Source organism: Achroia grisella, unplaced genomic scaffold, assembly GCF_030625045.1.
Source record: "Achroia grisella isolate CSIRO2021 unplaced genomic scaffold, CSIRO_AGI_Agris_v1 utg1419, whole genome shotgun sequence".
Taxonomy (NCBI): domain Eukaryota; kingdom Metazoa; phylum Arthropoda; class Insecta; order Lepidoptera; family Pyralidae; genus Achroia; species Achroia grisella.
In genome coordinates, this window is record NW_026712630.1 from 630,558 (window position 1) to 658,399 (window position 27,842).

The 27,842-nt window shown below is 36.5% G+C and overlaps 1 protein-coding gene across 1 annotated transcript in view; it reads left to right on the forward strand.

Moving 5' to 3' along the window:
* LOC131855421 (inaD-like protein) overlaps positions 1–27,842 on the forward strand; it is a 232,420-nt gene that overhangs the window by 31,262 nt on the left and 173,316 nt on the right. Inside the window, exons 4-8 of the mRNA XM_059206696.1 lie at positions 5,333–5,497; positions 13,579–13,749; positions 14,164–14,270; positions 15,326–15,450; positions 26,083–26,174. Coding sequence (XP_059062679.1) covers positions 5,333–5,497; positions 13,579–13,749; positions 14,164–14,270; positions 15,326–15,450; positions 26,083–26,174 — 660 coding nt within the window. The remainder of the gene's footprint in view (positions 1–5,332; positions 5,498–13,578; positions 13,750–14,163; positions 14,271–15,325; positions 15,451–26,082; positions 26,175–27,842) is intronic.

A 27,842-nucleotide genomic window follows, 5' to 3' on the forward strand; every position in this document is an offset into this window, starting at 1 on the left:
GCTGTCTCTTCACAAGAAGAACGAGCAAGAAACTTGTGTGTTGCTCTTTTAAATCTCTAGAGTGAATCAGAAAGTGCTTCGTACCACATAAGTACAAGGTACAGTTACAGATTTGATTTGTTATTAACCCCTCCGATCGATCCCCCGTCCAATTCAAATGGGGATCGATATTACGACGGCCTGAGCCGACGTTCGAACGCTTAGCGGTGCCCTCAGACTAGAATCGTATCCGTCAGGCGGGAGATGGCCTTCAGCCGCTCCATAAGTCCTTCCTTTGGTTTGGAGTGCCATCTGCACTCGCTCCCTATCTTCCGGTGAAGCTGTAAAGGCCAACTGCAGCCAGCATTAGAGTAGTCGGAAAAAAAAACTCTACAAATTGTGTCAAAAATACATAAGACTTTACTTTACAATATACAATATTGTTGTATATAATATAGAAGATTTTTTTTATATTTTATAATAATAATAATAATAATCTTAGGGCAATTCACGCAGTACCATCTAGTCTCAAGTTAAGCTAGCTACAGCTTGTGTTATGGGTATTAGATAACTGATACAAATACGTAGATAATATTTTTATGTGCTAACTGACCTGATTTGATGCTCATCTTATCATCCTCCACTGGTGCCCCTCCAGCGTAAACCGTTAGCGCAGACGGGAGCACCATTCCATTATCAACCACTAAAAAAATGTGTGCTTGTGTTATGGGTACTAGATAACTGATACATATACATGAGTTTTTTTTAGTAAATATTCGGTGGTCTAACGATTTAGCACACCGCTTTACGTCCGATGGTCGCGGGTTCGATTCCTCGCACGGCACAAACATTTGTATTCATGAGTACATCTTCCCATATAAATAATGATTGTTTGTATCGGTCTGGGTGTTTTCTATGTATATTATGTATGTATTTACGAAAAAAAAAATACTATGTACTTGTATCAGTTATCTAGTACCTGTAACACAAGCTTTAGCTAGCTTAACTCGGGTCTAGATGGCGCTGTGTGAATTGTCCTGAGATTATTATTATTATTATTATTATTATTATAACAAAACGTTTGATACAATAACATGGCGTATTAATAATCATTTTTTATTTTGTAAATTACTTAAAATTAAACACTAGTGGATGAAAGGAAGTGGTATTATTTTATTAGATCCGTTAAACACCTGGTTATATTTGAACTAGATGACCCGTGCAATTTCGTCTGCGTTTCATTTCCCCAACTTTTTCAATATTTTTCATTGCAGCTCCGCTCCTATTGGTCGTAGCGTAATGTTATATAGCTTAAAGCCTTCCTGGATAAATGGACTATCCAACAGAAAAATAAATTTTCAAATCGAAACATTAGTTCTTGAAATAAACAAACTCTTCAGCTTTATAGCTCCTGTGTCTGAGGCTAAAACATCATTTGCTCAACGTCACAAAAAATTTCTCTTTCCACACATATACAATCAAATTTGCAAACTAATTGATATTAAACACTCTCAGTTATCAGGTTTAAGAACACTCCTCAACAGTATACTGATGTCCTGGACATATGAGGACACTGAGAAAATACTAAAACCCGTAATATAAATTTAGACAATTCTGAAATATTCTAATGATTCTATATGAATTTACAATGCTTCCAAATACCATTCTTACTCACTCAAACACACACACACACACACACCTAACCGACTAACAAATACATATATGTAATTTTTATTATATATTACAATACATATATAATAAAAGTTACAAACATATACAAGTTTTATGTCAATACATAGTTACAATGTTACTTATGTTATATTTTATGAAAATAAAAATGTTATTCTTATAATATTAAGTATACATTTGACGTGGCAGGGAATTATATTACAGTAAATGTTACTGTACTACTGTAATGTAGTGTCAACCCTATACGGGTCTAGCCTGGCGCCACTGCCACGCGCCAGGGGAGTGAGACGACGGTACATTGCTGCATAATGCCGGCGTCAAATTGGAGCGAGCTCATTTGAACAGTGAATATTGTGATTTTCAAGTGACCTACATCACAAACTGCATCTCGGGTTCAATCTTTTCCCGTATAATTTTGGTAATTTTTATTACAATATGGGGTGTAATATTTTACAAATATATCTTTAAGTTTTATGTATAATTTCGTTATAAGTTATTCTGTAAGTAAAGCAAGTGGATCATGTTGTCGGATATAAATATTTTTTTAAGTGACTTTACAAAGTGGAGTTTATAATTGGTGTTTAGAAAAATGATTTTGATAGATAGATAGATAGATAATTGATTTATTGCCAACATAACACAAATAATACAATTTACAATAAGACAAAACAAGAAATAAATAATATTTAAGAATTAAGATTTTATAGTGTTAAAGGATTTTTCGACATCTTTATCTTTAAATAGTATAAAATGAAAGATAATAAATAGTATAAAATAAAAAAGACATGTTTGCTTAGATTTTTTTTAAATTACTTAATAGATTTTAGATATAGATAGATTCAAGACATAAACACACACGCATACATACACACACACTATATCTGCAATTTTCTTTTGTAATTTTGAAAGGTTCTAAGTTTTTTGTTTTTTCTTTGTGTGTGTTTTATTCTATAAGTTCGTTTTATATTTAGTTTATTGTAATTTTGAGTTTCGTGTGTTTAAACGTCTACATAATAAATACCATTTCATTGAATTTCATTAATTACATCTACCCATATAAATGAAATTGGAGTGTCTGTTTGTAATATTGATATAACCGCTTTTCATTACATGCATATGAATATAAATATGATACATACACCAAAATAACATTTTTTTTATTTTTGTCTGACTATCTGTTTGTTCCGCCTGATCTCTGAAATGGCTGGACCGATTTTGACGGGTCTTTTATTGACAGGTAGCTCATCAGCTACCTGCCAATAAAAGTCCCGTCAAAACAGTCCTTATTACATCTAATAGGCTACTTTTACTTTAGAAAAATAATGTCGCAAAATTCCACGCGTACAGCTAGTATGTGTATAAAATGAGTTCTTGTTACCATCATTCTCATTCTTCTCAATATACCGTATCAGCAGGCCAATGAGACTACAAATGGCATAACTAGTTGCAACATGTGTAGCTATTAAACCACGCGGGTGGCAGTAGACGGTACAAATTAACTGCTACGTGCCATTCTGTATGGTTTATTGTTTTATACATTTTCGACATACATTTGACGACCTCTTGTCTAGCGGCGGCACACCGCTTTACGACCGGTCGCGGATTCGATTCCTTGCACGAAACAAACATTTGTATTCATGGGTATGATTGTTTGTATCGGTCTGGGTGTTTACTACATGTGTCTATGTATTTGTATCAGTTATCTAGTACCCATAACACCAGCTTTAGCTAGCTTAACTTGAGTCTAGATGGCGCTGTGTGAATTGTCCTGAGATAATAAAAAATCTAGAACTCCGACGATAAGGGCGCGGCTCCTAAATTATGAATGAATGTTTATTATAGAAATAGATGAAATCTAAATCAGTCTGACCTATTTCTGAATGCAAGCAACTTGTTATAGTTGGATGGGTGTGATATGTTTGGAGTTAATGAATATACACATGTTAGGGTTCACATCAATATTGTAGAAAAATCCGATATTTTAAAAAGATATTTTTTTTTTTATACCACTTAGGTGGCAAACAAGCATACGGCCCATCTGATGGTAAACGGCTACCGTAGCCTATGGACGCCTGAAACACCAGGGGTGTCACATGCGCGTTGCCGACCCTTAAGAAACCTTAATATACCCTTCTTGAAAACCCATATGCTGTAGTCTCTCGAGAAAACCTCGGCAGGTAGTTCATTCCACAATCTAAGTGTACGCGGGAGGAAGCTCCTCTGAAACCGCACTGTACGAGACCACTTAGGTTCCAGCGTGTGGGGATGAATTCCCTGTCGATGGCGAGCGGTGCGATGGTAAAAGGTAGCCGTAGGCATCATGTCAAACAATTCATCAGAACACAGTCCATTGTATATTCGGTAGAACACACAAAGCGATGCGAAGTCTCGCCTCAAGCTAAGTGGCTCGATACCGTTAGAGAGATTGGGATCATCGACAATTTACAACGAAAATATTAAAGAAGGTAGTTTGTGTTTAGTACTAATGAAGTACCAATGTAAAGATTATTACAAATATTGTAAATAGCGCCATCTAGTGTTTATAGTCCGAACTAAGTTGTTTGTCATAGATAACCGTTATTCTGCTGCGGCATTCAGTCGACGAGCGCAGAGCGAGCCGGTCGTGTTTTGGATACTAAAGTGAATTGTATTTTTTTTTTAAATTAAATACAATTTTCCACAGACATATTCGTCCGTGCCTTTTATTAATTTACTTTAATATTATATTTCTTTAATTTACACTTTTGTACAACTCCAGAGGAGCCTCCAGCCGGTATGCTACACCGCTAGATCACCGAGGCTGTCAAAGAAGGAATTTTCCATTATTGATACGATGCTACTCCAACTTCTTTCTTGATCTGCTTGATATAACTGTGTCTTAGATTACCATACCCACAAAGACGAATTTGTTCCAAGAACCGATTTTTTTAGAGGATGATAATGGAATAGTGCCTTCGCGGGTGCAAATGATTTACGCTGGCGGGGCACCAGTGGAGGATGACAAAACCAACAAAAGATCTGTTCAGGTAGTCCATCGGGACAAATTTATCACGATGATTTCCAGGACGAACCGATGGAGGTCAACCTGACAAAAATGTCATCTGAAATGACGTCATCTCCCGGATTATCCGTATGACAACTGTTGACAAACCCAAGTAGCACGGTTCGAGTCCCGTCGTATTCATATGTCCGCTAGTGGTGGTTACTGTATCATTATAATGGAGGAGCCCTTATAGATTGGCAATTACCCGAAATTATACCCGGCATGATGGTCCGGGTAATTGTGTTGTGTTATTTGAACAATTATAAAGAGAATTTTGAAATAATAATAATAATAACCTGAGGACAATTCACACAGCGCCATCTAGACCCAAGTTAAGCTAGCTAAAGCTTGTGTTATGGGTACTAGACAACTGATACAAATAATATTTGTTTTTTTTCGTAAATACATACATATTATACATAGAAAACACCCAGACCCACACAAACAATCATACTCATGAATACAAATGTTTGTGCCGTGCGAGGAATCGGAACCCGCGACCATCGGTAGTAAGGCGCTGTGCTAGACCATCGAGGCCGTCGAAATGTAGCATGTAATTGTGCTGATCGAATGGGAAATGGAAGTATTTGGTAGTAGCCTAAAATTTAGCTTCCCTTGCAGGACGGGCGCCTGCGCAGCGGCGACATGCTGGTACGCATCGGCGCAGTGTCGGTGGTGGGGATGTGCGCGCGGCAGGCGGCCGCCGTGCTGCGGCAGTGCGGCGCGCGCGTGCGACTGCTGGTCGCAAGACCAGCGCCCTCCAACGCCATGCCGCCCTCCATTCAGGTAAATAGACTATAAGGACCTGGCCACAACCTGATTTCATCCTACCCTCCATATAGGTACTACCCTAGGGGCCATTCAAATATTACGTAAGCAGATTTATTACAATTATTTACCCCCCATCCCCTTTATCAGCAAAAGTAAGCAAAGCTCTTACCCCCTCCCCCCATGCTTACGTAAACATTTTTCAATTAATGTATTGTTTTTTAGCAAAGACGATGTGAGGGTTGACATTTGCGTAAAAAAGTAAATAATTACCGATGACGTAATCATCATCTAGACCCCCCCCCCCCCCATGTCATCCACAAATAAGCAAAGCAAAGACCCCCCCTCCCCCAAATAGTGCTTACGTAATACTTGAACGGCCCCCTATCACAGTCGTCAACAACCCGACTTCATCCTCTTTTCTCCACCTCGCTCGGTTCTCCATTTCTGTCAACACTCGACACCCTTCCATTTTTACGTCACCACATAACTTAGATATAAGTTCAGTGCAATGTCAGTCCACGTTATAACTCCCGCGTTGCTAAAATAAACCTCATCATAATCAGATCACTGCAGTCCACTGCTGGACATAAGCCTCTCCCAAGGCACAGCTCTGGGCACGATCTTCAGCCTTTCTCTTCCAGTTACTACCCGCAACCCTATGTATCGTCGCGCCTCCTAGCTGTGGGGCGTCCTACACTACGTTTGCCAATTCGCGGTCTCCACTCTAGAACACACCTACTCTACCGAATAACAGTTCTGCCACAGACATGACCAAATAAACCAATTAATGTTCAATGTACGATTCTCTATACATGTAAATAAAATTATAGTGTCTGTTTGTAATATTGAAATAACTGTTTTTTTACTACATGAATATAAATACAGTACATATACCTAAATAATATTTTTTACAATTTCTGCTGTTTGTTCCGACTAATCTCTGAAATGGCTGGACCGATTTTGACGGGACTTTTATTGGCAGGTAGCTGATGTAATTAGGAGTAACTTAGGCTACTTTTATTTTAGAAATAAAGTTAAATTCCACGCGGACGAAGTCAAGTGTACAGCTAGTAAACTATATATTATGTAGCGACACCTCATCACATCACATATATCGCTATCATGGTGAGGATAACCACCGCGCTATGATATATATATATAGTATATGTCAAATTTCATTACGTCATACCTATTTTGAAACTCGTGTTTGATACATATCATAACATAGTGTAAAACAAAGTCGCTGTCGCTGTCTGTCCGTCTCTATGTATGCTTAAATCTTTAAAACCACGCAACGGATTTTGGAGCTGTTTTTTTAATAGATAGAGTGATTCAAGAGGAAGGTTTATATATACCCCAGGTCTTGTGCTGAAAAACAGCGTTGCAGCGCTCCAGCCGCTACATACACATGTATGCACACACGTAAATTTGTAACAATAAATGGTAAACATACTTTTTTTTTGTAATTGTTGCAATGTTTTAGTGTTTTTTTTTGTTTGTTTAATGTGTGTTTTAGTTTTTTTAACATCTAACGAATAAATATCATTTCATTACATTTCATTTCATTTGACGACCTCGGTGGTCTAGCGGTTTAGCACACCGCTTTACGACCGATGGTCGCGGGTTTGATTCCTCGCACGGCACAAACATTTTTATTCATGAGTATGATTGTTTGTAACGGTCTGGGTGTTTTCTATGTATAATATGTATGTAATTACAAAACAATATATCTATGTATTTGTATCAGTTGTCTAGTACCCATAAAACAAACTTTAACTAGCTTAACTTGGGTCTAGATGGCGCTGTGTGAATTGTCAAAAAAATATATAATACATGTACACCCGTGCGAAGCCGGGCGAGTAGCTAGTTGAATTATTATTGTCAAAACTTTGGTAGTATCTTGTTAGTATTTATTTTATTTTTAGTTTCGTATTAGTATGGGCATGTAATATTATAGATATTATATCTTATCTGTGGTATAGGTAGTCTTGCTAATATTATAAACGCTTGTGGATTTTTTGGATGGAGGAAGTAACATCCTGTTTGTTAATCTTTAACGCAAACACTACAGAACCTATTGCAATAAACCTTAATAAAAAAATATATATGCAACTTAAATTTGAACAATTAGGATCCTATATAAGGGATCATCTTTGAAGTTCCAAATACAAAATAGTAATAATAATCTCAGGACAATTCACACAGCGCCATCTAGACCCAAGTTAAGATAGCTAAAGCTTGTGTTGTGGGTACTAGATAACTGATACATATACATAGATTTTTTTTTGAAATTACATACATATTATACATAGAAAACACCCAGACTGATACGAACAATCATACTCATGAATACAAATGTTTGTGCCGTGCTAGGAATCGAACCCGCGACCATCGGTCGTAAAGCGGTGTACTAGACCGCTAGAGCATCGAGGTCGTCGATATAATACCTACTAATATACAAAAAAACTCTAAATGTGTACATCAGTTGTCTAGTTCCCATAATTCAAGCTCTGCTTACCATGAGACTAGATGACGCTGTGTTAATTGACAAGGGTAAATTATAAAAAAAATTACTAAAACAACCGTTGCTATCGGAAATCGAACCAACGACCATTATAACGCAGTGTTACACCAATAATTTTCTTGCTCGTTCTTCTTGTGATGAGACAGCTTTCCGAACGAGCGGTAGATTAAAAAAAATTTAATGACTATTCAAAAGTGCTTCAATGTAAGTTTATTTGAATAAATGATTTTCTATTCTATTCTATTCTATTCTACACCGCTATACCACAAAGGTAACAAAATTCTTTAATCTATCTCTCGTGCTTTAAAAAGAGATGGATCAACGTAGCAAAACATCAACAGAACTTCAACCGGGTATCAGCAGGTAGAAGGATATCCGTGCCCCGGATATCAGTTGCGGCATACCTAAAGGGATTTCCCGAGGACTTGATGACGTCATTACCGTATCTTGAAATAAACATTAGAGTTCGGTTTCCTGATTCGAGAAAGGTCTGTATTATTACAAGCTGTGCTTGCGGTTTCACTCGTGAATTTTATAGTTTCTAGCTATTCACTATGACTATTCAAATGTGCTTAAATTAAGTTTATTAGAATAAATGACAACCTCAGTGGTCTAGCGGTCTAGGACACCGGTTTACGTCCGATGGTCGCGGGTTCGATTCCTCGCACGGCACAAACATTTGTATTCATGAGTATGATTGTTTGTATCGGTCTGGGTGTTTTCTCTGTATAATATGTATGTATTTACGAAAAAAAAATCTATGTATTTGTATCAGTTATCTAGTACCTATAACACAAGTTTTAGCTTAACTTGGGTCTAGATGGCGTTGTGTGAATTGTCCTGAGATTATTATTATTATTACGTATATAATACATATCACCCAGACGGATACAAACAGTCATACTCATGAACATAAAAGATTGCACCGTGCGAGGTATCGAACCTAGGTACCGACCAACAGAAGTACAGAGATGTGCTAAACCACTACCGAGGCCGTCAATGTATAAGATAATTAAATTACAAGATCACTTAGTATAAAAATCACAATTTAACTGCGCTTTTGTATGAATACTCGCATAAACACAGTTGAATTCAGATAAAGGTCCCGTTTTACCAACAAAACTAATCGGGTTTAGTTCGAACTAAACGAACGTTTAAACGAGTTTAAAGGTTAATTTTTCATTTCACCTTTGAAACTTAGATTTATCTAAACTCGTTTACAAATCCTTAACGCTCGATTTTCTAAGTTTAATTCTTAAACGAGTTTAGCAACTGTCGCTTGACAAATAGTCATCAATCATTTTTGACAATATAAAATCGGGAATAAAACCAAAATTTATTTAAAGTTTGTTCCGGCTAATCTCTGAAATGGCTGGACCTATTTTGACGGGACTGTTTTTGGCAGGTAGCTGATGTAATAAGGAGTACCTTAGGCTATTTTCGTTTAAAAAAAATCATTTATTTTAGAAAAATAAACTTAAATTCCACGCGGACGAATTTGCGGGAACAGCTAGTGTTTAATAATTTCACTACCTTGTTTATAGGTAAAGCTTGATGCTATATTTTTCGTAGTCAACAGTACTTATTAGATGAAAAACTAGAACATTTATCCTAATTATCACATGATTGAATTTCAAAGTTTCTTAAAATTATTTCCCTTGAAAATCTAAACTTGGTTTTGGTAAACACGACCAACATAGTGCTGGTGAATTCGATTTAAAATAAAACTAGATCAACGTCCATCGTTGAACGTAGTTTACGCTGAACTCAGTTTCCTTGAACTTAGTTTATACTGCGAATGGTGAGATCCGGCCTAAGACACTTTTTCATGTCGGGCGCAAATGGGTCGCACTGCGCAATCGACCGTTTCTAAATCTATCCAATTACCAAACACAGTCCCGATTTAGACAAAGTATCTTATTCTTAATTGTAATACTGTATTTTACTTTAATTGCACCCAATTTGGTTAAAAATGTGTAATTCTGGAAGAGCTCTCTGTACAATATCATCGTCATCTGCTTCTTCCTTATCCCATTTATTAGGGGTCCCAAAGAACGACGCTGGGGTGGTTCACCGTAGCAGAATGCCCTGGCAAGGAGCGCAAGCTCGGGGTTCGTACCCAGCGGTCCATTTAGGACCAGCGGACGACCCGAAATGGGAAATTAGGGGTCCTAATGACGTGATCGCCCGCGACCTCAAGGTCCCATCGGTGGAGCAGTTCGTCGTTCGGTTGACGGTAGCAGGCGTGAAGCGCGACCTCGCCCTCCTCCACGCGGACGCCACTCGTGCGCTCCCACGCAACTTACTCTCTACCGAGTGACCACGTCATTTACGTGACGTGGCGGCGTTAAGCTGGCTCGGCGAGTGACTTATTGACTCCAGCCACACGACGCCCACAGCCGGCTACCGGGAAGCAGCCGGCTTCCGTAAACGAACGACGCTGGGGTGGCACACCCCAGCAGTACGCCCGGGCAAAGAGCGTATGCTCGAGTCCCGCACCTGGCGGTCCGTAAGGGCCAGCGGAAGACCTAGTCCAGTCCAGGGGTCCTCCCCTTGGGGTTAGACCCGGGTAATGAGCATATGCTCGAGGCCCGTACCCGGCGGCCCAAATGCGCCCGCGGAAGAACCCCCTGCTGATTTTGGTCGGCGTAATGTTTTTCTCTTCCATTCATCCCTGTTCGCAGTCATCTCGTTATTTACTTTCTTACCATATCATCTTTCACACAGTCCATCAATTTTTTCCGCCTTCCTCTGCCCTTATAACTCTGCACTCTCACGCAAAAACTACTGAACGGATTTTGATGAAACTTTACAGTAATATAGCTTATGATGAATAACGCATAGGCTATTAAAATTCAAATTCAATTTCAAAAATCATTTATTCATGTAGGACATATTAGCCGCTTATGAACGTCAAGTTTTACATTATATATTTTTTTCCCTACCGTCCAATTCGGTATATAGATCCAATTGAGAAGAACTGGCAAGAAACTCAATTGAATTACTTTTTTTTTAAATCCAGTTTATTTACAATGCATTTATATAGGTGTCTATGTCTAACATTAAATGAAAATCCCGAACATGAAAACCATTGCCATGCACGCTCGTCATTCAAGTAATCGTTTAGTGAGTAATAGGCCTTGCTCAGTAAATATGATTTAACAGATGTTTTGAATTTATTTAAGGGTAATTCCAATATATCCTTTGGTATCTTATTGTAAATTTTTATACCTATTCCCATAAAAGACCTATTGACTTTTTCTAATATTATATATTGAATTTTAACGCGAGTGAAACCGCGGGCACTGTTAGTATACAATAAGTCTATTTGTCAACGTATCCACTTTTTTGTACGTAAACAAATCCTTGAATCCCACGGGAAGGACGCGTCGGTCGGGACATAACACTATATCAAGGTCATCACAGTTGGCACGTGTTTGTAAACATTATTATCAATTGACTAGTGGGGTAAGTAGAAAGGAAACCAGGTAAACACACAAGCAATAGTATGTTTTAATGTAATTGGAAAGGTAAAGGTAAATACCGATTTAATGGTAAGTAATAACCGTTGCCTATATTATTACATAAATACTTTTACTCCATTGATAATTTTTTTTAATGAATGACCGATTTTGTTTCTCAATTCAGAAATTATTCAAATTCAAAATATCTTTATTCATGACCTACATGACCTATTACAGACTCTTATGATATGTGACATCTATCAGTTCGGAGTCCTATGTCTTGTCAGTTACAAGAAACTCAACTCGTATTCTTTTCAAATAAATGTTGTACATGTTTATAATAATACAGATTCATTTAAATTCAAATTTGGGAGAATAGAGTGCCTACCAGCATATTATTATTTATATTATTTTATATTATTATTATCATCACATATTATGTGTATCTTTGGACTTTGTTATGATCTTACATATAGATTGTATAAGGAGGCTGAGGTCCTGAGACAAATTATTTGTAATGCGAGTTACTGTATACTTGCACGAAGAGTCTGCCAACATACACAGATATATTGAAGAAGAGATTGTCGCATGCCTAATCCTTGTTAATGTAAATCACATTAACAAGAATTAGGCAAGCGACAATCAACATAGAAACCGCTACGAACTTAACCTCTGTTCAAGCTGTCGTTTAAAGATTTTTCCATACGATAAAAATATGATAGGACCTTTCTCGTTTGTTAGGGCGGCCTATTTCGCCCTAGAGCGACAGCCCTAGTATTTCGCACTTGTACATCATGACGTATTAACATGATTAATGGCTTGTCACCGCTCAGACGATGTCTAACAAAGCTTTTTTATATGCAGTCTCATATAACGCCCTAACATGGCGCCCTAAATGAAAAGTCTTCGACGTCACTTGTCACTTACTTTAATTAGGTCTTTATAGATATACTAGCTTTTCCCCGCGGTTTCGCTCGCTTTAATTTATCCCCTTAGGGGTGGAATTTATCAAAATCATTTCTTAGGGGATGGCTACGGCATAGTAGATTTATGCATGCAAAGTCTCAGCCCGATCGGTTTAAAATTGACAAAGTTTCATACAAACTTTCATCCCCTATTTTATCCCCTTGGGGGTAGAATTAATCAAAATCCTTTCTTAGCAGATGCCTACGTCATAACATCTACCTGCATGCCAAATTTCAGCCCGATCCGTCCAGTGGTTTGGGCTGTGCGTTGATAGATCACTATGTCAGTCACCTTTGAGTATATATATATATATATAGATAGAATATACTTTGACATCGCAATATCAGTTATTCGTAGATTATGTTATAATCGTTATTTTTTGTATGGTTGCTGTTTTTTATTATAAACTAGGTAATATCCGTGAATTTGTCTGCCTGCAATTAAACTTTTTTAATGTAAAAAAAAAATCTAAATGAATGAAGATCATATCCTAAGGACAGTGTTACATATGAATGTGGGTGGTTATAAGGGTAGAGGAAGACCGAAAAAGAGATGGATGGACTGTGTGAAAGATGATATGGTGAGAATGACTGCGAACAGGGATGAATGGAAGAGAAAAAAATGATTACGACGACCACAAATAAATGGGATAAGAAAGAAGCAGATGAAAAATAAAATTTCGAAAATAAAGTAGTCTAAGTCTAATATTAGCTATCTGCGAGTGAAAGTCCCGTTTAAATAGGTCCAGTCGTGTCCCTGTCTCTCTGTTTATTCTTATATTAGAAAAGAGAGAAAATAAAATTTTATAATAATAATCAAATTCACACAATGCCATCTAGACCCAAGTTGAGCTAGCTAAAGTTTGTGTTATGGGTACTAGACTACTAATACAAATACATAAACTTTTTTAAATAATTAAATTAATAATTACATTCATATTATATATAGAAAACAAACACCCAGACTGATACAAACAATCATACTCATGAATAAACAAATGTTTGTACCGTGCGAGGAATCGAACCCGCGACCATCGGAAGTAAGGCGGTACGATAAACCGCTAGACCACCGAGGCCGTCAAAATTTTAGATATGTGAAGTAAGACAGTTTTAATTGATTGTTCAATCTGTTTGTCTGATCAGTCGCTGGGTGCATCACAAGCGCCAGTGGTGCCCTCGCGTCTACTTGCCGACCCCATCGAGCTGGAGCGAAGGTTGTCCGAAGCTGGTCATGATGGTTTTGGTGCCCTTTGTGAGGACAGTACGCCGCCTTCTCCACCACCCACCATTATCGAGGAGAGACTCCATCATAGAGTAAGATATATTTTATTTATAATTATTTATTACACCAATATTAAAAGCAGATACCTATATATATATAATAATAATCTGAGAACAATTCACACAGTGCCATCTAGACCAAGGTAAGCTAGCTAAAGCTTGTATTATGAGTACTAGACAACTGATACAAATACATAGATATATATATTTTTAATACATACATATTATACATAGAAAACACCCAGACCGATACAAACAATCATACTCATGAATACAAATATTTGTGCCGTGTTTTGTTAAACTACTGAAAGCAGAAGGTAATATGCGGTTAATTAACCGTTAATAACGAAAAATGCATGCTTCTTGGACTTGAAGCCTGAAGTTTTCTTGTTTTGAAAGGAGAGGCCTGGGACATACAGCCTTATGTTTTGTTGTTTGCTCGTACAGCCAGTGGCTTCGATCGTCGCGGTGGTACCGCGGGGGGCGCTGGCTCCTTCTCCACGTCCTCCGCCGCTGATTATAGCTCCGGTGGATCCCCAGCCGCAACCAATGAGGTAAGAAGACAGAATCTCAACCATATGTACCTACACTTGTAACATTTCTGACATCATTCGGCACATTAGATTACCTGATAATATGATATGAGTAAAGTGTGGTGTGACGAGGATAGACAAGATAAAGAATGAATACATCAGAGGAAGTATGACAGTAGCACCGATGTCAGAGAAGTTAAAGAGTAATCGTCTATCGTGGTATGGGCATGTAATGCGTAGGAATGAAGATCATATCCTAAGGACGGTGTTACATATGAATGTGGATGGTTATAAGGGTAGAGGAAGGCCAAAAAAGAGATGGATGGACTGTGTGAAAGATATGGTGAGAAAGGGAGTAAATAACGCGATGACTGCGAACAGGGATGAATGGAAGCGAAAAACATATTACGCCGACCCCAAATAAATGGGATAAGGAAGAAGCAGATGATGATGATGATGATGATGATATGAGTAAAGTGTAAAGTCAGTTTACGTCCGGACCCCACGTCGAATACACACGGTACTAATAAGCCATCTAGCACTATACAATAAACTTACTAATCTTATATATAAAATTCTCGTGTCACAGTTTTCGTTCCCATACTCCTCCGAAACGGCTTGACCGATTCTCATGAAATCATCATCAATCATGAAATTTTCTGAGCGTCTTGAAAACGTCTGAGAATCGGCCAACATCTATTTTTCATCCCCCTAAATGTTAGGGGCAGTCCACACCTAAATTATTTTTTTATTTTAAGACAAAAAAACTTTTGCCGGGACAGCTAGTGTATTATACATATACACCGCTTCAAAATCCGTTGCGTAGTTTTAAAGATTTAAGCATACATAGGGACGGACAGACAGCGATAGCGACTTTGTTTTATACTATGTAATGACTAGCATTAGATTTAGCAAGTAGAATAAATACATTAAGAAAAAGAAATAAATAGAAAATTAATATCAAAAGGCGATCTTATCACTGTAAGCAATTTCTAACAGACAACCTGCAAACAACGAATGAGACTAACGTACATAGAAGAGGTAGATGGCACTATAAGATAAAAAATTATGACCAGGTTACCATTGGACATGGCAGTGAGAGGAACTGGTGAACCGGAGACGTTGAGCTATGAAGTGGAACTCAGTAAGGACTCAGCTCTTGGATTGGGAATCACTGTCGCCGGATATGTTTGTGAACAAGGTACGTCTTCTTTACATATATTTGTAGAATGTAGCTTTTTGTATAATCTATGGCTAAGATATATCTATAGTATAGACACCCCAATTTTATTTATATGTGTAGAATCTATACATATAAATAAAATTGGGATGTCTGTTTGTAATATTGAAATAACCGTTTTTACTACATGCATATGAATATAAATACTGTATATACACCAAAATCACAGTTTGTTCCGGCTAATCTCTGGAATGGTTCGACCGATTTCGACGAGACTTTTATTGGCAGGTAGCTGATGTAATAAGGAGTAACTTAGGCTACTTTTATTTTAGAAAAAATATTTTATTTTTGGCCGAAAGGAGTGGTTCATCGGCGCTACCGTGGCAGATTACCGTCGTCAGTGCCGCGACTATACAAACAATTTTATTTACATATTTTATTAATATTTCTTACGTATGTTAGACTATAAGGTATTTATAATATGGGCCATCATCATCATCTGCTTCTTTCTTATCCCATTTATTTGGGGTCGGCGTAATATGTTTTTCGCTTCCATTCATCCCTGTTCGCAGTCATCGCGTTATTTACTTCCTTTCTTACCATATCATCTTTCACACAGTCCCTCCATCTCTTTTTCGGATTTCTTTCTCTTTTTCGGATTGATGTAATTGTATATTTTAATTTCATATTGTACGTCCGAAATGGATAAACTGGTCGTTTCCATATATGATGTAACACAGTTATAGACAATAAATGCTTATCTTATCTTATCTTATCGGCCTTCCTCTGCCCTTATAACCATCCACATTCGTTTGTAACATCTTTCTTAAAATATTATCCTCGTTCCTACGCATTACATGTCCATACCATGATAGACGATTACTCTTCAACCTCTCTGACACCGGTGCCACTTTCATAATATGGGCCACGTAGCCTGAATTTAATAAATAAATAAATAAAATAAAACCGAACGAAGTCGCAGGTACAACCAGTATTAATACAAACATGTTTAATTAGTAAATTAAAGAGCATTTCCAATATAGACTTCAATGTTTTCAACAAAATGAAATCCCTTCTACAAATACGATGTACAGAGAAGCATTGGAGCGTATACACGTACATTGAGTCAGTTTGGCTTTATCTGATATCTTTCTATGAGAAGCCGAGATGAAATCACACGTCTACGATATAAGCATGTATGACCCTACGAGGATCGTACAATTACGAGATTTTACCGTTTGTTACGAGTGTATTTTCATTACTATGTACCTACGAATCGGTTAATAATAATCTTATATATAAAATTCTCGTGTCACAGTTTTTGTTCCCATACTCCTCCGAAACGGCTTGACCGATTCTCATGAAATTTTGTGAGCGTATCGAGTAGGTCTGAGAATCGGCCAGCATCTATTTTTCATCCGCCTAAATGTTAGGGGTAGTCCACCCCTAATTTTTTTTTATTTTAAGGCAAAACAACGTTTGCCGTGTCAGCTAGTTATAATATAAAATGACATAATATCAGTCATATAAATGAAAAGGCATACAATAAGTACACACACTCACACACACCCACACACATACTACGCTTACTTAACTGTAAAAGTCACTACAAAGTCTAATAAAGGTTAATGGATTACTAAAATCATGAAAAAATTTTGTCTTAACAAAAGGAATCACTTACAAATGAGCAAATAGGAAAGAAGTAAACTTAAAAATTTACCATTCTTCATATGCAAAAACATAGACAAAATCATAAGACACTAGCTTTTGCCTGCGGCTTCGTTCGCGTCAATTTATCCCCTTAGGGGTGGAATTTATTAGAATCCTTTCTTAGGGGATGCCTACGTTATAGTACTTTATGTATGCAAAGTCTCAGCCAGATCGGTTTAAAATTAACAAAGTTTCATCCCCTATTTTATCCACTGGGGGGTGGAATTACTCAAAATCCTTTCTTAGTATAAATATCATAGTGTGGATTCCAAGCTACGCAGTACTCAAGGTGTGACCGAACATACGCGTTATATAGACAAATTTTTGTCTGTGAGTTTTTAAACTCCTTACTATTGCGAAGCAAAAAACCAAGCATTTTATTAGACTTATTACCAATATTACGAGGTTAAGTGTTTCAAGATTGGATTTAAGCGATGTAGGATTATGATCATCTCCTTACGTTATAAGCAGAGTACTGTTTTAGTGTTTCGAATCAAAATGACGTAAGTGCAAAGGATGATACCGAAATTTATGATTTAAAACATAATGATTAAAGTCTTTATTCGCAATTTACAGCAATTGTTTTATTTGTTAAACCCATATTGACGGTCTCGATGGTGTAGCGGTTTAGCACATCGCTTTATTTTTGATGGTCGCGGGTTCGATTCCTCGCACGGTGCAGTTTGTATTCATGAGTATGGTTGTTTGTGTCGGTTTGTGTTTTCTATTATTATGGGGTTTTTTAAGAAGGGTTTCTTAAGGGTCGGTAACGCGCACGTGATACCCCTGGTGTTTCAGGCGTTCATAGGCTACGGTAACCATTTACCATCAGGTGGGTCGTATGCTTAATTGCCACTATCGTAGTATAAAAAAGTATGTATTTACAAAAAAATCTAATTATTAATAAGGTGTCTACCCATAACACAAGATCTGCTTACTGTGGGACTAGATGGCGCTGTGTTAATAGTCCAGGGTTATTTATTTATTTACATTTAATATATTATTTTAGAGAGAGATTGAAATTTGCAAACATTTGTATTCATGAGTATAACTGTTTGTATCTGTCTGGGTGTTTTCTATATATCTTATGTATGTATTTACAAAAAATATTAAAGTATTTATATCAGATATCTAGTACCCATAACACAAGCTCTGCTTACCGTGGGACTAGATGGCGCTGTGTTAATTGTCCAGGGTTAAATCGATTAAGCCGTTTGGGAGGAGTATAGTAACTAACATTGTAACACGAGAATTTTATATATAAGATATATATATATATATATATATTAATATAGTATGAATAAAGTCTACCAAACGCTGCGAAACAAATAGTTGGACCGATTTTGACGGTACTTTGATTGGCAGGTAGCTAATGTAATGAGGAACTTAGCCCACTTTTATTTAAAAAAAATAAAGTTAATTTCCACGCGGACGATATCGCGGGAACAGCTAGTCTATACATATAAATAAAATTGGAGTGTGTATAAAGTCGAGGTTCTGGAGATCAGGAGCGTTGTACTTATTGAATGAAATACAGTTATGAGGTTACAACCGTGTATATTGATCTAAGTGCCTAAATAAAAAATTACATATCTATATAAGGAATAACAAAAATATCTTATTAGTGTGTTTTAGAAATATGTATGCAAAAATACAGCGCCATCTAGTTGTACTAGTATAAAACTATTTTGACTCGAACAGAGTGTCTGTTTGTAATACTGAAATAACAGTTTTTTATTACATGCATGGCAGACGGGTGTAACAATCCATTATCATCTCTTAAAAAGGTCCATCGCGGGGCCCTGGGCACGTGCTGTTATGGTGAGTGAGTGTTATGAGTATGGGTCTAAGGATAGTTTTTAAAAAAACAATTATTTATATTTTAAGAAGGAAAGCGGGTCTTGAATGAAGATTAGTATCAGACTGATCATTTTAATCCTTGTAAGTAACTTTGACGTAGTCTAGTGTTTTGAGTAGTCATGCTCACTAAAATGTCCAGACTTGTGGCGGCGTGGTGGGCCGGGTCATTGGGCTCCCTAAAATATGGTCGAGCACAGTGATGGCTGGCTCATCCGTCATATCTCGTGAACGGGTGCTGCTTGTAGGGACTGGTCTGCTCTAATCACTATGACTGATTTCCTCTTATTAATTGTTTAACCAGTTGGTTATATATTCAATATTTTTTCTATTTGAGTATTTAATAGAATTAGTGCTAATTGGTGGTTTGTATTCACACACTTGAACTTAAAAATGTAAAGTAATAATAAAATTATTTAAAAGAGTAACACGCAAGTTTCTTGCTCGTTCTTCTTGTGATGAGACAGCTTTCAGAACGAGCGGTAGATTAAAAAATGTAATGACTATTCAAAAGTGCTTCAATGTAAGTTTATTTGAATAAATGATTTCTATTCTATTCTATTCTTGTCTCTTAGCCGAAAACCGCGAGTATTACGAAAGGAATGTATCAAAAGGGTATTGTTTTATTAATACAATATATTGATGTGGAAAGCTAAAATGGCTCTTTCAGAACCATTGTATGTGCAGTGATTGTGAAACTACCAGTGCGTCCACTGGGGAAGAGGGACCTGAGGATATAGTAGGAATCTTCTAGAACATGTACAAAGTTTTAATACGTTGAATCAGTTAAACTAATATAATTTGTTTTCTTAAATCAATCATTGCCTGTAAGGTGTTTGTTCCTGCTAATGTAACGATTGCGTCATCTGTACATATAAATAAAATTGGAGTGTCTGTTTGTATTATTGAAATAACCGTTTTTTACTACATGCACATGAATATACTTACACACACTGAAAAAAACATTTTTTACAATTTTATCTCTGGACCGATTTTGATGGGACTTGTTTTGCAGGTAGCGGATGTAATAAGGAGTAACTTAGGCTACTTTTATTTTTAAGAAATATAGTTAAATTCCACGCGAACGAAGTCGCGGGAGCAGCTAGTCTATACATATAAATAAAATTGGAGTGTCTGTTTGTAATATTGAAATAACATTTTTTTACTATTTGCGCATGAATACAAATACGGTACATATACCAAAATAACATTTTTTACAATTGTCTGTCTATCTGTTTGTTCCGAATAATCTCTGAAATGGCTGGACCGATTTGGACGGGACTTATTTTGTTGTAATAAGGAGTAACTTAGTCTACTTTTATTTTAGAAAATGTCTCTTATTTAAGTTAAATTCCACACGGACGAAGTCGCGAGTACAGCTAGTATGGAATATAAACATTTATTTGTTTTCATTTGTCTACGAATGATTGATGCGATGTTAGACTGACGTAACACCTGTAGTGTTCAACCACGTAATTACACTGATAATCAGACTATAAGCACTTTTGAATAGTCATATTCTTTTTTGGACTCTACTCACTCAGCTTATAAATAAAAAAAGCTTATAAATAAATAAATAAGTGGTAGATTTAATAGAAAATATTGTAGACTATTCAAAAGTGCTTAAATTAAGTTTATTTGAATAAATGATTTTCTATTCTATTGTTAGCTTCAATACATAAAGAACACTCAGTTGACTAATTTGTTACTTACATTTCATTCAATTAAAGCCATAGCGAGTCACGTGATGCTGGTAGCGTCACGATTATGCCGCCACCAATAGGAATAGAGATAAAGAGGCCGGGAACAAGGAGGGAGCGGGCTGCTCTCACTCTGTTCGAGGCGACCGAGACGACCACACGTGAATGTACCGCGACGCAATTTATGTGGACACTCCACATAAATTACGTCGCTGATTTTGAAAAAAGGAATAAATTAAAAGTACTGCTGCATCGACGTATCATTTCTGAAACTTCCCAATACTATTCTATTCTATTCGCTCGGAAGGCAGACTCATCAGAGCAGAGCAAGAAACTTGCGTGTTGCACTTTTTACCACAAGATTACGATGGTCTCTTAAATGAAATTCCACAAACATAATAGAATTGCCACAAAAGGAGTACGTTTTTTTTAGTATAACCTCTAGTAACATGACCGAACATTATGGTGGGGTCAGCGTAAACATATATACATATATATATATACTACTACTACTGATAATTTATCTATCTTTAAGTTCAAGAAGTGTATATAATATATATATATCTTATATATAAAATTCTCGTGTCACAGTTTTCGTTCCCATACTCCTCCGAAACGGCTTCACCGATTCTCATGAAATTTCGTGAGCGTATTGAATAGGTCAGAGAATCGGCCAACATCTATTTTTCATCCCCCTAAATGTTAGGGGTAGTCCACCCCTAATTTTTTTTTTATTTTAAAGCAAAACAACGTTTGCCGTGTCAGCTAGTAATAATAGAAAATGACATAATATCAGTCATATAAATGAAAAGGCATACAACATTTAGGGGGATTTTTTTTTATTTTAAGGCAAAACAATGTTTGCCGGGACAGCTAGTAAATATATATATAACTCAAAGTTGACTGACATAGTGATCTATCAACGCACAGCCCAAACCACTGGACGGATCGGGCTGAAATTTGGCATGCAGGTAGATGTTATGACGTAGACATCCGCTAAGAAAAGGATTTTGATTAATTCTACCCCCAAAGGCATAAAATTGGGGATGAAAGTTTATATAAAACTTTATAAATTTTAATCCGATCGGGCTGAGACGATGCATGCATAAAGCTACTATGACGTAGGCACCCGCTAAGAAAGGATTTTGATAAATTCCACCCCTAAGGGGTTAAATTAACGCGAGCGAAGCCGCGGGCAAAAGCTAGTTTCATATAAGAGAACGTTGTAACCTAGTGGTCAAAAGAGCAACGCAAATTTATTGCTCGTTCTTTTTGTGATGAGTTTGCGTTCCGAATAAGTGGTATATATACAGAATTGCCACAAATAGGAAGACGTTTTTTTTAGTATATCTTTTTGTAACATGAACACTACGCTGGGGTCAGCGTCGGGTTAGCGAGGGTTAATTTTAGATCGGTCTCATCTGTACACGTCAAATTACTGTGGGGTACACTTACGTGTATTTGAGATGCGTGCCAGGTCAACGGTTCAATTAAATATAACTATCGTGGTACACAATTTAATGGAATTAGAGGAGGCCTTTGCCATAAGGCACTCTGTACTGCGGGATATAATATAGAAAAATGAAATTAATAATTAAACATAAAAAAAAAATTAAACTACTTAAGAAACAATAATAGTAAAAAATATATATAATAATAATAAATTTATAGTATAATATAATAATATGAAGAATAGGAATGTAGAAAAAAAAATGTATAATAGTACAGAAATAAAGGCTTCTTTATCTTTATCTATTGTGGTACACAGTCCACTTCTTTAAATTATTAACCGGGTCTTAACACGAATAATTGTATGGTAAATAAAGGTATTTACCTCTCTCGACGTTTCGTCTAGGTTGCGACACACAGCTCTCACGGTGAGTGCTGTGTGTCGCGAACTTTCGTTGAACAATCTAGTGACGGTAGATGAAGAAACTGCTGTCACCTATCTACATTGACATCGCTGTTACTCCAGTCAGCTCGTGACCACGGCTAGTGCAACCTAGTCGAAACGTCGAGAGAGATAAATACCTTTATTTGCCATACAATTATTCGTATTAAGATCCGGTTAATAATTTAAATAATGTATATTTAACACGAAAGTTTAAAATTGTGAAACCGGCTACTTGTTTAGTTTATGTTCTGTTTTAGGCTTCATATTTAGAATACTAAATTCTATTGCAAGTTGCCACTTGTTTCTATTATTCCTTTTGGTTCCCTTGCTGGTCTTAGTAGTGTTTCTTTGTCATCATTACATAGTATAAAACAGAATCGCTATCGCTGTCTGTCCCTATGTGTATATTAAATTATCTATCTTTAAAACTACGCAACGCATTTTGAAGCAGTTTTTTTTAATAGTGATTTTAGAAGGAAGGTTTATAATACATGTACACCCGTGCAAAGCCGGGGCGAGTAGCTAGTATAGTAATAATAATCTCAGGACAATTTACACAACGCCATCTAGACCCAAGTTGGGCTAGTTAAAGCTTGTGTTATGGGTACTAGACAACTGATATAAATACACATATACATAGATTTTTTTTTTGTAAATATTATACATAGAAAACACCCAGAGCGATACAAACAATCATACTCATGAATACAAATGTTTGTGCCGTGCGAGGAATCGAACCCGCGACCATCGGATGTAAGGCGGTGTGCTAAACCGCTAAACCACCGAGGTCGTCAAATATATTATACAAAGATATCTCTTGTTGCTTGTGAGGAGTGGTCTGTTCGGGTTACGAACACTGATTAGACTATTTGCTTTTGACAAAATTGCAATAGCATATGCTGGTGGTCACTCTATTCTCCCAAATTTGAATTAAAAAATGAATTTGTATTATTGTAAACATGTACAACCATATTTGAAAAGAATACAAGCTGAGTTTCTTTTAAATTCTCAACTCGTAAGCACTCTGAACTGACGGTAGATTTTTTTTTATGGATGAGAAGAAATGATGCACCCGCCTGCGCTAACGGTTTACGCTGTCGGGGCACCAGTGGAGGATGATAAGTTGCCATTAAATAGAAAAAAAATTTAAGTGTTGAATTCCCCTAACATTTAGGGGGATGAAAAATAGATGTTGGCCGATTCTCAGACCTACTCAATACGCTCACAAAATTTCATGAGAATCGGTCAAGCCATTTCGGAGGAGTATGGGAACGAAAACTGTGACACGAGAATTTTATATATAAGAAGATCACCGCTTTACGTCCGATGGTGGCGGGTTCGATTCCTCGCACGGCACAAACATTTGTATTCATGAGTATAATTGTTTGTATCGGTCTGGGTATGTTCTATGAATAATATGTATGTATTTACGAAAAAAAAAATCTATGTATTTATGTCAGTAATCTTAGTACCCATAACACAAGCTTTAGGTAGCTTAACTTGGGTCTAGATGGCGTTGTGTGAATTGTCCTGAGATTATTATTATTAAAAAAAGATGTAGTTTTAACAGAACAAAAATGTTTTCAGGTTTGATCCCTAATCGAGAGTGAAAGAGAGATATATTCCTGACCTTTTCTAATATCACATGACCTGTGTATAACAGTCTCTTGAGGCGTAAGCTTATAAACTTTCCCAATATCGACTGCCAAGCAATACTTGGCTATTTCAGTAGATCGGTCGAGGCTGTTTTGTCATTACTTACAAGATTGATGGAGTTTTATGTTATGCGATCAGAATGTGGTATAAACAAGGTACGTTTGGAAATGGGAAAATATGTGGTAACTTAGAACGTTCAATTGGTGAAGCTGTAATTGGATATTTTATAAATTAGTGCATAGTCCAGTGGTTATTGTTACGATCCGCAAAGGTTGGGAGTTCGAATGTAGTCGATGGCAAAATACTTTGTGTGTTGCTTTGTATTATTTAATGGCCGTTCCACGACTTCGTCAGCGTGGAAATAACTTTATTTTTCTAAAATAATAATAATAATAATAATAATAATAACCTGGACATTTCAGTACAGCACCATCTCAGACTTACAAGATTGATGGAGCTAAAGCTTGTGTTATGGGTACTAGATAACTGATACAAATACATAGATATTTTTTTTTCGTAAATACATACTTAATATACATAGAAAACACCTAGACCGACACAAACAATCATACTCATGAATACAAAATGTTTGTGCCGTGCGAGGAATCGAACCCGCGACCATCGGACGTAAAGCGGTGTGTTAGACCGCTAGACCACCGAGGTCGTCGGTCGGTCGTCGGTCGGTTTTCTAAAATAAAAGTAGCCTAAGTTACTCCTTATTACATCAGCTACCTGACAAAAAAAGTTCCGTCAAAATAAATCCAGCCACATCAGAGATTAGCCGGAACAAACAGACCGACAGACAGACAGATAAAAACTTAGGCTAAGTACTACTACTACTTATTACATCAGTTACCTGACAAAAAAGTCCCGTGAAAATCGGTCCAGCCACTTCAGAGATTAGCCGGAACAAACAGACAGACAGACAAAAATTGTAAAAAATGTTATTTCGGTGTATGTACCGTATTTATATTCATATGCATGTAGTAAATAACGGTTATTTCAATATTACAAACAGACATTCCAATTTTATTTATATGTATAGATTTATTATTCAAAAGTGTTTAAATTAGGTTTACTTGAATAAAGAAAGAAAGAAAAAGGATTTTCGATTCTAGTGATTTCATTTTATTATATATCTAACTGACTATTGAAGAAGTCTATATATATAATAAAAGATTATGTAATCGCTGTCTGTACATATAACATATAATTAAATTAAAAATCCTGGACTGTTCAGAGCACATGCCATCCCAACCTACGTAGAGCTTGTGTTATGGGTATTAGATCACCAGTAAAGATTGTTGGGGAGTCCGTTTCTACACAGGGGAGCAGTTGTGAGGGGAAAGAAGCTGTTCTAATTCTCAAATCCCCTTGTTGGGAAGCATAGTCTTATTAGTTTTTGAGTTGTTATTTTTTTTTGTAAATATATACACAATATTACGTATATTGGAACTAATGATTAATAATAATATCAGGACAATTCACACAGCACCATCTATACTCAAGTTAAGCTAGCTACAGCTTGTGTTATGGGCACTAGGTAACTGATACAGATACAGAGATATTTTTTTTTCGTAAATACATACATATTATACGTTCGATGACAGAATCATGCTCTCGCTCTTTTCACTAGTTAAATTCTTCTAACTCGAGTTGGTAGAATTCAACTCGAGTTAACTCGAATTATGCACAGCTCGAGTTAGTAACTCGAGTTGATACATCTCTAAAATGATGTGCTAAACCGGTAGACCATCGAGGTCTAAAAAAACCCACTCAGACCACTTTGTTTAAAGTCTTTGATAAACAGGTTTCTAAGTTTAGAATTTGTTACAGAGGAATTGAGCGGTATCTTCGTGAAGAGTATAAGTGAAGGCAGCTCTGCAGACCTCTGTGGCAGAATACAAGTCAACGATCGCATTGTTGAGGTAAGAACGAAAGAAAGAAAGAAAGAAAGAAAGAAAGAAAGAAAGAAAGAAAGAAAGAAAGAAAGAAAGAAAGAAAGAAAGAAAGAAAGAAAGAAAGAAAGAAAGAAAGAAAGAAAGAAAGAAAGAACGAAAGAAAGTAAGAAAGAAAGAAAAAAAGAAAGACAGAAAAATATTTTATTCAGTGCAATGTAAAAAATACAATATAAACAACAAATGTAAGAACTAATGTTGACGTGAAATTGCTACTTCCACCGACCCAATTCGTCGGAGACGAGCTAAATGGAGGGGGGATGTTCCCCTCCCTCGGCAAGGGCCAGGGGCGGCTGCTCCCCTGTCGACATTGCAGCCTTGAGAAGGTGCGAGCGTGTACCCGTGCTACTTCTCCTGAAGAAGTGTAGTGACCAGTCTACTGAGATGGGTCCCCTCCGACGGAGCTGCCGAAGAATGCTCGCGTACACTCGGAGCTCCAGCTATAAGCAGTAGAGGTGCACCTTGGGGTTTTAGCTGGTAGGAGTCCGCCAGTATCCACTCGTTACCCCTGGAGCGGGCGGTCTCCACGACGGATTTCCCCAAGAAAAAAAAACTAATGTTAACTTACTACAACTGAATTGATCTGCGACACCCCTATATTTATATGTGTTTACAAATTCAAATTCAAATTTAAAAATCATTTATTCGTGTAGGACATTTTAGCCGCTTATGTACGTAAAATTTGTTATATTTTAATTTTTTCCTTACCATCCAGTTCGGTATATATGTAGATCCAATTGAGAAGAACTGGCAAGAAATTCAACTTGCCAGTTCTTTATATGGGTATATTTATATATGTCTAAAATTAAATGAAAATCCCGTGCATGAATAACTATTGCCATGCACACTCGTCATTCAAGTAATCGTTTAGTGACTTTGCTCAATAAATATGATTTAACAGATGTTTTGAATTCATTTAAAAGTCTCCTGTTTACAGAAGAAAGATTCCTCGATATATGTTCAAAAATGACGATGTTCTATACAAACTTTCATCCCCTATTTTATACTATATTTCTCAGAGTCTAGACTACCTGTGTTTCAAATTTCATTTAAATCGGTTTAGTAGTTTTGGCGTGAAAGCGAGACAGACAGAGTTACTTTCGCATTTATAATATTAAGAATTGCCACGTTATAAATATATGTAAAAAATATAAAAAAAAAAATGTTAGAGTTGACAACCCTTGTCACTTAGGGGTGTGAAAAATAGATATTTCAGCGAACAATGATAGTGACAAGAAGTCAAAAGTGACATATAAAAAATAGACATTAAAAATATAAAGTTTATAAAAAAAATGGTAGATAAGCTGCCAGCTGGTAGACAAAGCAAGCTGACAAATATATCTTATATATAAAATTCTCGTGTCACAGTTTTCGTTCCCATACTCCTCCGAAACGGCTTGACCGATTCTCATGAAATTTTATGAACGTATTGAGTAGGTCTGAGAATCGGCCAACATCTATTTTTTATCTCTCTAAATGTTGGGGATGGACTACCCGTCTATCCCTAAATTTATTTTTTATTTTAAGGGACAACAACGTTTGCCGGGACAGCTAGTATAATATAAACAGATAAATAAAAATAAAGTGTCTGTATGTAATTTCAAATTAACAGTTTTTCATTAAATGCATAGGAAAGTA